At 37.0% G+C, this 16201-nt stretch overlaps 1 protein-coding gene across 2 annotated transcripts in view; it reads right to left on the bottom strand.

Moving 5' to 3' along the window:
- Positions 1 to 570: 570 nt before the first annotated feature.
- LOC136029288 (DDB1- and CUL4-associated factor 13-like) overlaps positions 571 to 16201 on the bottom strand; it is a 34308-nt gene continuing 18677 nt past the window's right edge. For both annotated transcript variants that reach the window (XM_065707544.1, XM_065707545.1), the window contains exon 4: positions 571 to 1582. In XM_065707544.1, the coding sequence (XP_065563616.1) occupies positions 585 to 1582 (998 nt within the window). In that variant the 3' untranslated portion in view covers positions 571 to 584. The remainder of the gene's footprint in view (positions 1583 to 16201) is intronic.

Raw genomic sequence — 16201 nt, 5'->3', positions numbered from 1 at the left:
ATTTACATTCTAATAGTTATTAGTTTTGAAGATCAGGACTGTTGACTATGAGTTCCAAGGGGTTTTGGCCTGTTATTATACATATACCCGCAGGAATCTTATGACAGGAATAGCCTACATACTTCAGAATAGCCTATACCATTCAGATACCCAATACTATTAATGCTGGAATACTTCTTTACATGTATAACACATTATATAGGGTGACCAAGGCCGAATCCAGGGGGGAGGGTTAGGGGGTTTAAACCCCTCTTCGAAATGTTTGTCCAATTCGAAAAAACGTAATAAAAATTAATAAAAAAATATTTTATGCGTTTTTGTACCCCCCTCCCCCGAAAAATCCTTTTGTACCCTCCCAAAAGAAAAATCCTGGATAAAAAATTCCGAAAATAAAATACAGGCCCCGAAGCAGGGTCAAACGTTCAGTTGGTGGCGTAAAATTGTGTTCACCTGCTATATACAGTATGTGTTCGATTGATAAATCTCCGAATTTCAATACTCCACATATTAAGGCTATTTCAGAATTTACGAAAGGAAACTACCTATAAAAAAAGAAAGAAAAAAAAGAAATCTAAGAAACAATTTTATTCGTCTTCTCTGACAACATGTTTTTGTCTTTCTGGAACATAAGGAACAGTTCCTGGTTTTGAATGGGCACGGCGATTTGCTTCTTTTCTCGCTCGAGATTGTACCATTGCTTTGAGTTCTTTCTTAGCGTTAAAGACATGACGAGGTACTTGTCTATGTCGAGCAATTCGTTTAATCTGTGGATGAGCAGCAAACTTCTCCTTCAACTTAGCAGCAGAATTGAGAGCAACACGCTCTCTTTCTTTAACAACACCAAGCTTCTCAGATGCTCGAGCTTTCCACATTCGAATATTCATTTCATCAGACCCAGACATTATGTATTTATCATCATTTGACCACAAAACGCAAGTGATCCGTTGCATGCGTTTAGTGTGATAGATGTCCCTAGAATGGCCTTTATCCGCTTCAAATATTCTAATTGTTTTGTCATAGCTACCAGAAACAAATTCCTTTCCAGTAGGCGAATAGTCGACATCAATTACGGCGGAAGTATGGTCTTTATGCACATTCATTGGTGCATTTAAATTTCTCATATCGAAAGAGTACAAATGGTAATCTTCGTTGGCTACTGTAAAGGTAAATGCTTCCATGGGATTCCAAGAAAGAGCATTACACTTAAGTTTCATCACTACTTTCCTCAAAGGTTTCTTCTCCCTCATATCATATAAGATTACACTACGATCACTAGCACAGGCACTCAGGATATTTGTTTCAATTGGATTAAACCGCACTTGATGCAAGCTGTCAACTCCCCAAGTAAAAGACCGAATTGGCTGGGCCCGACTTTCTTCCCAAATCTGGCACACTTCGCCAGCAGTGGCATATTTTGCATCCCGCCAGTGATGTGATATACTAAGGAGCATTGACTTTGATATGTTTGTTGACACAACCTCTTCAATATTTCCCTCTAAAGGCGTTTCACACTTCCATCGTCGAATTGTCTTATCATCACCAATAGTATAAAATGCTGACCCCTCAACAGTGAAAGCAATACCTGAAAATATAGCAGTTATTAGCATTTTATTACAGTCTGATACAGTAGCTTGGTACCATCTATTTGTTCAGTGAGCATTAATTCGGTGAATTTACCGAATCATTTTTTTTACCGATAAACATTTCACAATATTTGGCTTTCGCTGTGTTTTAGCTTGCGATTTTACATGGAGGGTATGGTGCTAATTTGAAAAATGCAATAACTTGTATGGTGCAAAATGCTAATTTTGTTTCTATATTGCCTAAACGTATTTTAGTCCTCTACCAAGCCACTACTCAGTTGCTAGCGTTCGGCTGAATGGAGATAAACTGTTTGCGAACATTTGAGAAATCTGTAGTTTCTGATTTCTGTAATTCTCTGAAACCTGTCGTTTCTAGCCGGCACGAAGATTCTGCAGAAACTTTACCATGAAATAGTAAAAGGAATTCCGCCGTCATTTATTATTCCCGAATTTTAAAATATATCCGAGATGTGGCCGCAGATCGGATTGGTTCGTCCCAAATCATGAAGTTGGATTTTGGATACGTTTGCAAAGAGAGACACGAGAAAAAATGGTATGAAAATTGGTTTTGAGATTGTCAACGATTACGAATCTATAAGATTACCACAGTAGACTTACAAATGTTCCTTTAGGTGTAGGCCTTCTGACCAGCTTCTCAATCTATGTAGTAGTAAGATCAAAAAAATTTACTTGCTGAGCCCGCAGTGGCCCTTTTTTAAAGGATTTACCCAGTACCAACACCATAAAATGTGCTAATTGTGGCGGTTCTCAGACCGTAAATCAATTTAGTCACTGAATAAGCTTGCTCATACTTTGAAACCAATTGTTGGATCTGCGTCATATCTAGGTTATAAATTTAGCTTAGTTAGGGATTATGATACTGATTTACCCAATTTTAACCTTCGATCTGATACAATTTTTTAGTATTTCCCTGAATTAAAGCTAGTGGACAAAATTCCCCCGTTCACTTACCTTTTCACCTACCTTTTTGTTTCTTTTAGAATTTTTCTCTTAACAGACAGTCTAACTTTGTGTGGTAAATGTATTTAATTTGGAGCTCTATATTTAAATTTCTCACAGATCTTTTGTCTATAGTGAAAGCTCCTTTCCGTCTGCATTAAGTTGGATATAAATTTGTCAACGACGAGAACTTTCTGAATACATGTTATTTTCATACTATTACTCCTGAGAAAATTGAAAGTGGTTGTTATCAAGGGGGTATTAAGTGCAGTACGCGAAATGCTTAATGGCCTTAGATCCAAAATTAAAAACAATTCGGGCTCAAGAAGGACTTAAAAGCAGTCTCCGCCCCCTTGGCGGCAAGAAAGCCCACACCCAAAAGGATTTGGCCAGGATTTCTAATAAATAGCCAAATATAAAGGTAAAGGATACGGCATTAAACTTTACAGTCCCTACCGGCGGTGCTGATCTCCGTTTCTTGGCCCTTCAGCCAGGAAGTGCAATGGGAGGTTGGGGGGCCAACCATCCTGTGCTTACACACACCCGACCTGTTTACCTTCCCCAGACTTCTCCAAGTACCCATTTAGAGCTGGGTCGACTCTGGCTAAGCTTACAGAGTCACGCCACTGACCCCCGTCCCAAGCTAAACAATTGGGTACACTGGGATTCGAACCCGTGTCCTCTCAGACAAAGGATCCTGAATACAGCACACCAATCTACTTCAACAGCCAAATATAGTGCATAATTGATCAATGTTTAGAAAACATTCAGCAGCCTCTTCTTAAGGATTTGTAAGATCATGGTACAAGACTCAGAGGAATGTAAACCAAGGAAAAGTTTGCGAGTCCCTGCTCTAGAGTTAAAAGCAAACCCTTTTATTTATTCAAACCGTGTATGGAAAAACCTGTCAACTTCGAATTCACGATAAAATATTGTCGTACAAGGTGGCAATATAACTTATCTTACAAAGGTCACTCATGGTCTCGACTGAAACAAAATATTTCACGCTCCTTCAATGTTTGCAAAACATTGAGATTAATGAATTGCAAAGAGACTGAAAAAAGAAATACATTTAAACTCTATTTTCATCGCTCAAACATATCATGATACACAAAACCAGTTCAGAAACAACTATTTCGATTTTCAGAGCTTTATTAGGTTTTAAAAGGAAAAGCTCCAATTATTGCAGCGCATCAACACCAGAGGCGACGGGAGATTGGATTTTCTAGATCAACAATTAACTACTAAGCTCACCATCACCCTATCTAATATACATACCATTCGAAGGAACCGAAAAATTAAGCAGTTCATGGTAACAAACTTTAAGTTAGGAGCAAAACCACCAAATGGTATCCGAAACTCTAAAAAAAAAAAAAAAATGATAACATTTTATACATTAAAAGAATTGGCCTTTTATGCTGATTTCAAATATATAGAATCCATTGAGATTAATACTACCGATCAAAAGCCAAGAGTCTGGGAAAATCCGCCTGATTTCTGAAAAAAGGGGGGTGAAACACCACTAGAAAGTCAAACGATTTTAGTGAAAATCATATCATTGGATTCAGCATATCAGAGAACCTTACTGCAGATATTTTAAGCTCCTATATACAAAAATGTGGAATTTGCATTCTTTTTTGTCAGAAGAAATATCGCTTATGGGGGTCAATTTGCTGTTGTTTTTTTCTCCAGGGGTGATAGTATTTAGCCAATGCTCTTAGAAGGTCATGGGAGGGCTCTTTCGAAGGAAAACTAAAGGTTCTAGTACCCCTTTTCAGAGACCAAAATGAATGTGTAACGGGGAAGTGTCGTTTTCTGCCATTTTGTGGCACCAAACTGCGATTTTGCTCCAAAGAGGACTAAGTTGCCATCGATTGAAAATTCTGAGATAGCCAAGTGATTTAAAAAAAAATCAAAAAATTATGTTCTGAGCTTCACAGTTTCAGATGAAGTAATACCGCACGGTGGCGCATTCGTTCATGAAAAGTCATGTAATCTATACAAGATAAATTGTTAATATGGGCATTTATCTTTATGCTTAATTTGACCAAGTTGATTCAGTTGATTTTTCATGTAATTATGCTTAGTGATGTATAATCGCGCAACAGCTATTATGCAGAAGGGGCGATGGATCATTCTCTATGCGGGGGAGGGGGCAAACGCCTCAAAGAGCGCATTTAAAACCCAAACCTCCCACTCTCACTTAGCCTTCAGATAAATACAAAATGAATTTTGGAGGGGGGAAGAATTGATATTTCGTCCCTTTCGATTCCCAGAAAACTTTCGATCTATGTCCTTCTTATTGTTACTAGGGCAGATAATAGTACCCCACTCCTATTACAACAACTTTTTTTCTAGGTAGCACACATATTGCATTCACATGTCTAACGGTACAGAGATGGAAAAAGTGAGGTGGGACACCACGGGTATCGTCAGAAAATTTATTTGGGAGAAGGAAGGGGGCTCGCAAGTGCTACCAGGAGCTTTGTTTCAGTAATTTTAAATGGTAATACTTCTCCTTTCTATTCATGTACGATGTTTCACTGTATTTAAACATATGTATCACGTATTTAAACATCAAGTAACCCTATTGTAGAAGTTGTGATGGCTTCAGCCGCGTAAAAACTCAAAGTTCATGCAAAACGTCCACCCATATGAACAATAATAACCCTTTCCATCGACTCGAAATTCGGTAGTAAAACATCATTAAGGGTTTATTCAAGAGAACTAATATTCATCGAAAATTTTGACTAAATATTCAAATTTTATCACAAATTTTAATTACAATCCAACATCTTAATCATCAAGCGGAAAAACTGAAAACCGGGACGCTATCAAATAACTTGCAATTATGATGTATAAAATTTAACAGCAAGAAATCCAGAATTTATGGGGCCGGTAGCCCATATCATATCTTGGTGAGGTCTGGCCATGATATGAAAGACAAACAGAAATAAAATAGCAAAACAAGCTTTTGCAACCAATAGAGCTCTTTTGGACCAATCTTAAAAGGATTCCCTCCAGCGTGGAAGGATGAATGTAAGTATGTAATTAATATTTTAAACCCGGAAGAATTAACTATAGGCCTAACAATCTCAAAACAGAAAAAAGAAACTAAAAAAATTTGGCGACCATGAACTTCCGATGAAGAGCTGTGTCATTGCTTAATAGAACGAGAGCGAATACGAAAAAAATATGATCAAATCACACTAAAACACGTCGACCTTCCAATGTATAGCAAGATCTGTCTTACAACAAAACCTAGTCATTTATCAAAACATTCATTTGGGTCTTAACGACATATAAGACATATTTATTATCTTACATTACTCGGCAATTTGAGTGTAAAAAAAAGAGAGAGAAAAAAAAATTTGAAAGAAGAAGCATAGAGTACAAGTTCAGTGATCTTTAGATGACGGGAAAAGAGTTTTACGTCACACAGGAAAGAGGAATAGTCTTGCCCGACACTGGTCTTCGATCGAGTATTGATCTTCGATCTGATACACCTGGAAGATACCGATACAAAACTCAACAAAATCAATAAAAGAGAAGCCTTCTATTTGTAAACTACTACTACTACTACTACTAATAACTTACTGCATCACCAAGCCGCCTGAGGCCAACACAGCTACGCACGCTCCTTCTCCAACCTAATCTATTTAAAGCCTCCCTTTTTACACCTTCCCAAGAAGTTCCCATTTCCTTTAAATCTTTATTTATGACATCCTCCCAACCCAGACAAGGACGACCTGCTTTCCGTGTAGCCCCAGACGGTTGGCCAAAAAGGACAATCTTCGGTAATCTGTCATCCTTCATCCGTAGAACGTGGCCTAGTCATCTCAACCTTTCTTTCATTATAGCCCCAGAAAGCGGGATTGAACCACACTTTTCGTACAACCTATTGTTTGAAATACAGTCAGTCAGCCGGGTACCCAGAACAATCCGTAGGCAATTTCTCTGGAAAACATCTAGTAAATTTTCATCTGCTTTTCGGAGTGCCCATGCTTCAGAGCCATATTTGACCACTGTCATCACTGTAGCTTCCAATATTCTAATCTTGGTTTGTAGACTTATCTTTCTATTCTTTCAAACTTTTTTTAACTGTGAAAAAACACACTGAGCCTTAGCTATTCTACTTTTAACATCTTCACTGCTCCCACCATCTTTACTAATAATACTACCAAGGTAACTGAAGCTCTCAACCTGATCAATCTTTTCGTTACCTAATGTCACCTGTTCATCTTCACCTATTCCTAGCCTTAGTGACTTAGTCTTCTTAACATTAATTTTCAAGCCTATTTTAGCACCCTGAACTCGTAAAACCTCTAAAAATTCATTCATTTTGCTCACACTTTCATCTAATATGCTTAAATCATCAGCATAATCTAAGTCCAGGAATTAAAATGGAACAAAAGAAAGCGGGGCACTTATATGATATCCCGACAACACTTAAGAAGTAAAGTTAGGTTAATCATAATGAAATAGGCCAAAATATGATGAAAATATAATACTTTAGTAACAAAACTACGGAAACTATAAATACTAACAACTAACCGCAGCACCAAGCCGCCTGAGGTCAACACAGCTACGCACGCTCCTCGTCCATCCATATCTATTCAAAGCACCCTCCCAGGAAATTCCGACTTCCTTTAAATCTTTCTTTATGGCTATCCTCCCACCCTGGACGAGGACGACCTGCTTTCCGTCTAGCCCTAGACGGTTGTCAAAAAGGACAATCTTCGGCAACCTGTCATCCCTCATCCCCAGAACGTGCCCTAGCCATCTCAAATTACTTTCATTATAGTCCTAGAAAGCGGGATTAAACCATATTTTCGTACAGCCTACAGTTTGAAATACGGCCAGTCAGCCTGGAACCCAAAACAATCCATAGGCAATTTCTCTGGAAAACATCTAGTAAATCTTCAACCGCTTTTCAGTGTGCCTGTACTTCAGAGCCATACCTGACCACTGTCATCACTGTAGCTTCCAATATTCTAAACTTGGTTTGCAGACTTATCTTCCTATTTTTCCAAACTTTTTTTTAACTGTAAAAAAAACACCATGAGCCTCAGCTATTCTATTTTTAATATCTTCACTGCTCCCACAGTTTTTACTAATAATACTACCAAGGTAAGTGAAGCTGTCCTCCTGATCAATCTTTTTTTTACCCAACTTCACCTTTTCATCTTCACTTTTTCCTAGCCTTAGAGACTTAGTCTTCTTAACAGTAATTTTATAACCTATTCTAGCACCTCCCTGAACTCGGAAAACCTCTAATAGTTCATTCATTTTGCTCACATTTTCAGCTAGGATGATTAAATCATCAGCAAAATCCAAATCCAGGAGAGTTTTTTCTCCCGATTTGATTCCGTCCCGTTACCTCTCTTGTGCTCCTTAAGACAAAGTCCCTCAAAATAATCCATATAAAGGAGGATAGAACACAACCCTGCTTAACTCCTGATTTAATAAGAAAAAAAAAAAAAAAAAACAAAAAAAAAACAGCTGGTTATCTCATTTCCTACCTGAACCACAGCAGTGTTATTCAAGTACATAGCAATAATCACTTTAATGTATTTGTCTGGTATACCACACAAGGGTAAAACCTTTGCTAAAGCGCTTCTATCAACAGAATCGAACACTTGCCCATAATCTATAAAACTGAGGACCAAAGGTGTTTGACAACTAAGGCACTTATTAATTATCAAGTAAGGAGCGACCCGGCTCAATAGTAACCAAAACTCTAAAAAATGGAATTTTGATATCAATAGCTACATCAAAAGAATCGCATTTTAATTTTGATTTTAAATATATAAGTTTCATCAAGTTTAGTCTTACCCATCAAAAGTTACGAGCCTGAGAAAATTTGCATTATTTAAGAAAATAGGGGGAAACAACCCCCTAAAAGTCGTAGAATCTTAACGAAAATGACACCATCAGATTCAGCGTATCAGAAAACCCTACTGTAGAAGTTTCAAGCTCCTATCTACAAAAATGTGGAATTTTGTATTTTTTGCCAGAAGACAAATCACGGGTGCGTGTTTATTTGTTTGTTTGTTTTTTTGTTGTTGTTTTTTTCAGGGGTCATCGTATCGACCAATTGGTCCTAGAATATCGCAAGAGGGCTCTTTCTAACGGAAATGAAAAGTTCTAGTGCCCTTTTTAAGTGACCAAAAAATTGGAGGGCATCTAGGCCCCCTCCCACGCTCATTTTTTCCCAAAGTCAACGGATCAAAATTTTGAGATAGCCATTTTGTTCAGCATAGTCGAAAACCATAATAACTATGTCTTTGGGGATGACTTACTCCCCCACAATCCCTGGGGAAGGGGCTGCAAGTTACAAACTTTGACCAGTGTTTACATATAGTAATGGTTATTGGGAAGTGTACAGACGTTTTCAGGGGGATTTTATTTTGTTTGGGGGTGGGGCTGAGGGGAGGGGGCTATGTTGGAGGATCTTTCCTTGGAGGAATCTGTCATGGGGGAAGAAAAATTCAATGAAAAGGGCGCAGGATTTTCTAGTATTACTATAAGAAAACAATGAAAAATAAACCTGAAAACGTTTTTTCAAATGAAAGGAAGGAGTAGCATTGAAACTTAAAACGAACAGAGATTATTACGCATAAGAGGGGTTCTAAAAATACTTTAGCATAAAGAGCGAGGTATTTAGGAGGAGATAAAAACCTCGCTCTTTATGCTAAATTATTTTTAGTAATTTCAACTATTTATTCTACGGCCTTTCTGATTCAGGGGTCATTCTTAAAGAATTGGGACAAAACTTACGATTTAGTGTAAAGAGCGAGGTATTAACGAGGGTACAAACCCCCTCGTTTACATAATGAAAATATAAGATTATGAAAGTTTGTTACGTAAGTTAATTCTTAAGTTACGTTTATTTTTTACTAATAAAAACGTTCGTTAAAATTTAAAAGTTCTAGTTGCCCTCGCTCTTTACGCTAAAGTTTGACTCTTTGCCACAATTCTACTTTTTAAAACAATTAAAAACTTTAGTGCAAAGAGCGAAGGATTGCGGAGGGGACAACCCATTTCATATACGGAGTAATTTCTGTTCGTTTTAAGTTTTAATGTCGCTCCTTACTTTCAGCTAAAAAAATTAGTTTTTTTTTTATTTAATTAACCTAAGAGTGAAAGCTTAGTCGACACATCCTCGACCTTTTCTAACCGCATTGTTCTTATATTAAAACTTTGTCTACAGCGTCAATCAGTCTTAAAAGTATCATATTGAGTGGGCTGCTCAGCAGTGGTTCCAGCATTCAATACAGAGATAACAAAGCCAAATAGCAAAGAATCAACAGTTTTTGAGGCAGAAATAAAAGCAATTGAAAGTGCACTAGAATGTGTCTTTTAATAAAATTAGTGAAAGTGGCCAAAACCAAAATAAGTTCCTCATATGCAGTGACTCAAAATCAGCCCTCCAATCCCTAAAGAATTTTCCAAATAATTTTCCGTAAGTGTTATAGCTCTTTTCTGAAGATTGTTCAGAAAGAAGTAGTGATACAATTTTTGTGGTGTTCAGCCCATGTGGGGGTGGTGGATAATGAAAGAGCAGATAAATATGCCAAAAAGCCAGCAAAAAAGTTATTTTATACACTCCTACAGAACCATATAAACAGATTAGAGAGATGGTTAGAAGTATTTACCAAAAATATTTTGAGGAAATGAGGGATAATAGTAGTAATATAGCTCTTACCCAGAAAAAGAAACCTGGTTTTGATATGAAAAATTATAGTAGATTAAAAAGAAAATATGGTTGCTTAATGTTCCGTTTTCGGTCGACCCATGTAGGTATTAAGCATAGGTTGTTTATCAGAGGCAAAGCTGATAGTCCTCAGTGTGATAATTGTAGTGAGATAGAAAGTATTTTCCATTATGTTTTTGATTATAAAAAATATGAAAATTTAAGAAAAGAAATAGGAATGTTGTGTAAAGAGGAAAATTTAGGAGAGCTTTCGGTGGGGCTTGCAGTAGGAACTTTGATTGATGATGAATCCTTGAAGTATAGGATGATAGACTTGTTACAATGATGTAATAGGGATTGATTTGTATGTGGACTCTATCTGACCGAGTGTTTTACTAATTATCTAGGTACTTGATGAGTGATGTTAAAAAAAAGAAAAGAAAAAGGAAGATTGCTGACATGAGATAATAATTGCTGCATTGAAAGTAGCTACAGCTAATGGTGAAGTGCTGAGAAGACAGAAAATTAGTCATATTGAAGAAGTTTCCGACATTGCTGTCAAGAGGAGACTCAAATCTCTCAGATCAGGACCGCCTCCTAAACCTGTTTGTATTCATCAAAGGATAACCGCCCCCTTTTATACAGTAAGATATCCTCTGCATACTGTCCATAATCATACTGTCCAGGCATAAGAGGCAGTAGCTTGTGTATAGCCATTAAACATCTCTCAGCGATCTTATGGTGTCCGGCTGCTTCTAGCAGAAAAAGAAAATTTTAACTTAACCAACTATACAATACTAACAATTCTGGCAGCATATTGTTTTTTACTTACGGTTAGTTGCCACGACCTGTTTGTTGATCTAAATCCAGCAAAAACACCCACAGTATTGAGTATTTAACTCTGTCTACTTTTAGCCATGGCTTTCAATTTTTAGAGGGTCTCTAAATTCGACTTGATAGTAACATGTTACTTTCCTCGTCATTCAAGATGGGAGGGGGGCTCAAAACCTCCTATCAAGAGTTTTATACAATTAAAAATCGATTGTCTCTATTAGAATTTGCACTCCCTTGCACGTTGACTTTTTTTTGGGCAATAATTGATGATTTGCGGCTTAAAATGGCAGAAAGCGCCACTTTATTCAGGTCCAAATGATTCAAAGGTGAGGGGAATATTCAAGATGAGGAGAGGGGTCTCTAAACCTCCTTTTTAGGATTTTTACACGATGAAAAAACGAATGGGTATCATAAAATTTCCATTTTCTGGCATTTTGGCCCTCTTTGGGCAGAAACTGATGCTTAGTGCATCAAGGTGGCAGAAAAATTGACATTGCTGAGGCAAACAATGTCTTTTTACTTAAACATATCAATACTTCGTGCAAACAAGTTACTTTCCTAATTATCCAAGGTGGGATCTGTAGTTCGCCTGTGTAGCGTTTCTGACCATAGCAATTCCAATAGCATACTTTTCGTTGCGGTTTAACACCATTCTTAGGAAGTTTCAGGCTCTTTCCAAAATTTCTATATATTTGTTTCCGCAATAAAAATTTACAGTAGAGTTTAATCGAAGTAATACGTAGTTACCATTCCTCAATCAGCTACAGATTGGTTTTAAGCGATTTCGAACTACGGGCCAAGGTTCGCGCTCTTCTTAGTTTGCAGCTATCGCTGCAACCAATATAAAACCATTAAAATTCGAGCGTTTGAGCCATAAAAAGTCCTTAGAACTTTTGGTGACCAAAACTCTAGCTGAATGCTCATAAATTTACCCGACGTAACCTTTTTGTCCTTTGGGGAGGAATTGCATTTTGAGTTAAAAAAGAATAAACAAAGAAACCCTAAAGAAGGGTTTTGGGCATGTGTTTCCCATGCTTTGAGATGGGTTTGCTCAAAAACAAAAATTGTAACATACCAAAAGAATTGGTTTAGACCGAATAGGTGAACATCAAACTAACTATGCTAGATGAAGCTTACGGATTTTTTCGAGATTACTATATGGCCCCCCTTTCACTTCATTGCGTATTGGTACGGTGAGTAATATGGTCCGTCAGGTGCGCTGCAGCGAGGGCCTTGCGGGCCGCACCAATACACTTCGCTGGCCACGGGTTGCCGACCCATGATCTAAACTATAATTTTACTTGAATGCGATCAAATTACAGTTCACAACACTTGTTTCTGCTGGGTATCATCCGCCAAAACCTAGTAGGCTAAAAAATCATCCTGTTATATTCAGGATTCTAAGCTAATCCTTATGAACTAGGTGATTTGCGGCCTTTTTGCGTGATCAGTCTATGTGGTCGGCTAGATTTAGTAAAGAGGGATGTCGCCAAAATACTTTTTTCTCGATTCATCCCATTATACAAAATACGATTTTAAAATTGGGAAGGAAGAAAAATAATTGTAAATTATGAGATTTAGGGCTATGTTTTGGTAAGAAAACTGATTAGAGTCACATACTCTTTGCATACCCATGGCATTGTGTAAAATTTCAAGACAACTATTCTGGCCTGGAATAACAAAAAATTGCCAAAAGTAAGCCTGCTAGAGCGAAACAATACATACAGCGCAGGAGCAACACCTTGTGCTTGAAAGAGTCATAGTTCTCCTACAACGACTCTCACTGCTATGACTACTCCATCAACGACCATGCCTACTAAATATATTCTTGCCATGATTAACCCTACTGCAGCTGCTGCCGCTATAATTATCACTACTATTACGGTTAGTACTGTCACAACTATTGGTATCACAACTACTCTTAGAATGATAACTTCCGCCGTGAAGATTTCTAAAACTATACAGCTATTCCTGCCACAGTTATCTCCACCACTACTTTAGCTACTTCCACGACTGCGATTGCTATTGCAACTACTGATTTTCTATTACAGCTACTACTCCATGATAAAAAAAAAATACAGATTTCGAAAATGCATTTTATTAGAAAGTTATGTATTTTACACTTTATTGAAACAATTTTTAAACAATTCATATAAACAGTTAAGTGCCATATGGCACTTTAGAGTGGAGTAAATAAGACAAACTTATAAGAAACACACAGAGAAGTGTCTCTTAAATGTGCCAATAAACTTCTCTCTATGATACGATAGTAACCCGCTACCACTGGCGGAAAAAAAGAAAAGAAGGATACATCACGACTAACCATGCAAGAAAATAGTTCTCATATTTTTCAAGAAAGAAGCTTTTAGGATTTTAGACCGCGAGGAATCGACAGACCCTCTTAGAATATGCATCCCCCTCATTTTGCCCCCCTTTTAGCAAAAATTAATGTTTTTATGCATGTTTTGTTTTGTGGCACAGATTAAGTAAGTATGTATCTTTTGTGACACAGGTTAAGTAATCATGTATGTTTTGTGTCACAGGTTAAGTAAGCATCTATGTTTTGTGGCACAGAATATGTAAGCATGTATGTTTTGTGGCACAGATTAAGTAAGCATGTATGTTTTGTGGCAAAGGTGAAGAAAGCATGTATATTTTGTGGCACAGATTAAGTAAGCAAGTTTGTTTTGTGGCACAGGTTAAGTAAGCATGTACGTGGCAGAGGTTAAGTAAGCGTATGTGTTTTGTAGTACAGGTGAAGTAAGCATGTGTGTTTTATGGCACAGATTAAGTAAGCATGTATGTTTTGTGGCACAGGTTAAGTAGGCATGGATGTTTTTTGTCACAGGTTAAGTAAGCATGTAAGTTTTGTGGCACAGATTAAGTAAGCATGTATTTTTTTGTGGCATAAAATGGCAGGAAACGCATTTTTGATGTGGGCCAATATATGTGGTTCCTTAAAATAGGGCCGAAGCTATTTCAATTTCCATTCAAACTGAGTCCTCCCCCATGTTCGCTCTTTACTAGGTTGCAACCATTAGTGTAACCATGATGACCACAGAGATACTATTACTCTGCGTAATAAGATGGCCAAAATTTAATGGTTAAAAAATAATCCATTAATACATTAATTTACAATATAAAACGACTCTTTTAACCATAACTATTTCTGTCAGTCATAACTTGTGTCAGTAACATTTAAGTTTTGCAGAAAGAATCCAGCCCTGGTGTTACGGCCGCTTTTATTGCTAACACTCCTATCATTACTATTCTTCATGTATAGCAAAAATTTTAAATGCCAAGGAATTACTCTAAATGATAGGGGTAAATATTTGTTTAAGATAATCTATTTTAGTCTAGACTTAAGCAGTAATGTCACAAAAAATCTAAGGGTTAAGACAGAAACAGCCACTCGGCTTGTTCCTAAGATTAGAGAGTCAAGTCTACTGAAGTCCCACTTTTGTTGGAATCCTGTCTCTGATCTTCTAGGCCACATAACTGCCAGAATTCGAAAAGTGATATTTTAATCCGCATAAATTTGACAGTCCAGTGGAAAAACTGAATTTTTTTTTGCTTTTTGTCTACTAGTTGTTTGTAAAAGAAAAATTTTCCATACATGATACAAAACAGCAAATTTGATATCAAAGCTATTCTCTCAAACTATTGCGATGTGGAAAAAGAGAGCATATTGTATTTTGGGAAAAGTTTTAATATCTTAAAATTATTGCGTCCTTTGACTTATTGCAGTTCCATTTAACAAGAACAAAACAATTCAAATATACATGGGTCGTTTTAACCAAGAGAGCGACAAAAAAAAAACAAAAAACTAATTTAATATTCCAGCTATATAACTAATAGCCGTCCTCAGCTGCGATTATTACTGCTAATCAAACAATTCGGGGTAACTAACTGTAAGTAAGGAGCGACTCAACCCAGAGTAAGAGAGTAAGTGAATCTCAAGAATGTGAATTTTAATAATAATTAATTCATCAAAAGATTTGGCTATTCATGTTGATTCCAAATATATGGAATTCATTAAGTTTAATGTTACCCATCAAAAGTTACGAGCCTGAAAAAATGTGCCTGATTTTCCAGTAGTTCTTGGGGGTAAGCACCGCCAAAAATTCAAGTATTTTAAGAAAAATCCCACCATTAGATTCTTTATATCAGAGTCCCCTACTGTAGATGTTTCAAGCTCCTATCTACTAAAATGTGGAACTTAGTATTTTTTGGTCAGAAGAAAGATCACGGATGTGCGTTTATTTGTTTTGTATTTTTCCCCAAGGGTTACCGTATCACACTACTGGTCTTAGAAGATCGTTCGAACGAAGAGTGCTCGTTCGAACGGAAATCAAGAGTTCTAGAAACTTTTTAAGTGACCAAAAAGATAGGGAGACAGAGAGCCCCTTCCCGCACCCTCTTTTCCTCAAAGGCATCTGGTCAATATTTTGAGATAGCTATTTGATTAAGCATAATCAAATGCCTCTGGAAACGAAGCGACCCCCCTCACCACATAGGGAAAGGGCTTTAAGTTATGCAATTTTCCCATTGTTTACACACATTATTTGTTATCGGGATATGCTCAGAAGTATTTGGGGAGGGAGGATTTTCCATTTGGGAGGATTCCAGAATTTTCTGTAGGGGGGAAATTTTCCAAAGAAATTTAACACGGAGAGGAGGAGCAGGGCAAAGTATTATTCGAAAAACGATGACAAATTAAATTAAAATTTGAAATTTCCAACTGAGAGCAACGAGCAGCATTAAAACAAAAATAGAAATTATCGCGTTTATAACGGGGATTTCCTTCCCCTTCCTCATCCCTCGTTCTTTACGCTAAAGTTTGACTTTGTGTCCAAATAAAAAAAAAATGAATCCTGAAATACAGGGGACTTTAAATTCAAATGAGAAGTATTTTAAAGAGTTTTGTGGCTTGAACATAATGAGAAAAGGATGAGGAAGGGACGCCCTTTCATATATGGAATAATTTCTGTTCGTTCTAAGTATTAATGTTGCTCCTTACTTTGAGTTGAAAATACTTCCAAAGACCAGCAACTACATCCCAATCTACTCAAAGCTTAACTGCTTACTCCCTCCCAAGGAATTCTAATTTCCTTTTACTTCTTTCTTA

This window comes from Artemia franciscana, chromosome 7 (genome assembly GCF_032884065.1).
Source record: "Artemia franciscana chromosome 7, ASM3288406v1, whole genome shotgun sequence".
Classification (NCBI taxonomy): domain Eukaryota; kingdom Metazoa; phylum Arthropoda; class Branchiopoda; order Anostraca; family Artemiidae; genus Artemia; species Artemia franciscana.
Note: the sequence above shows the minus strand (reverse complement) of the source record. Positions and strands in the feature narration are given on the sequence as shown.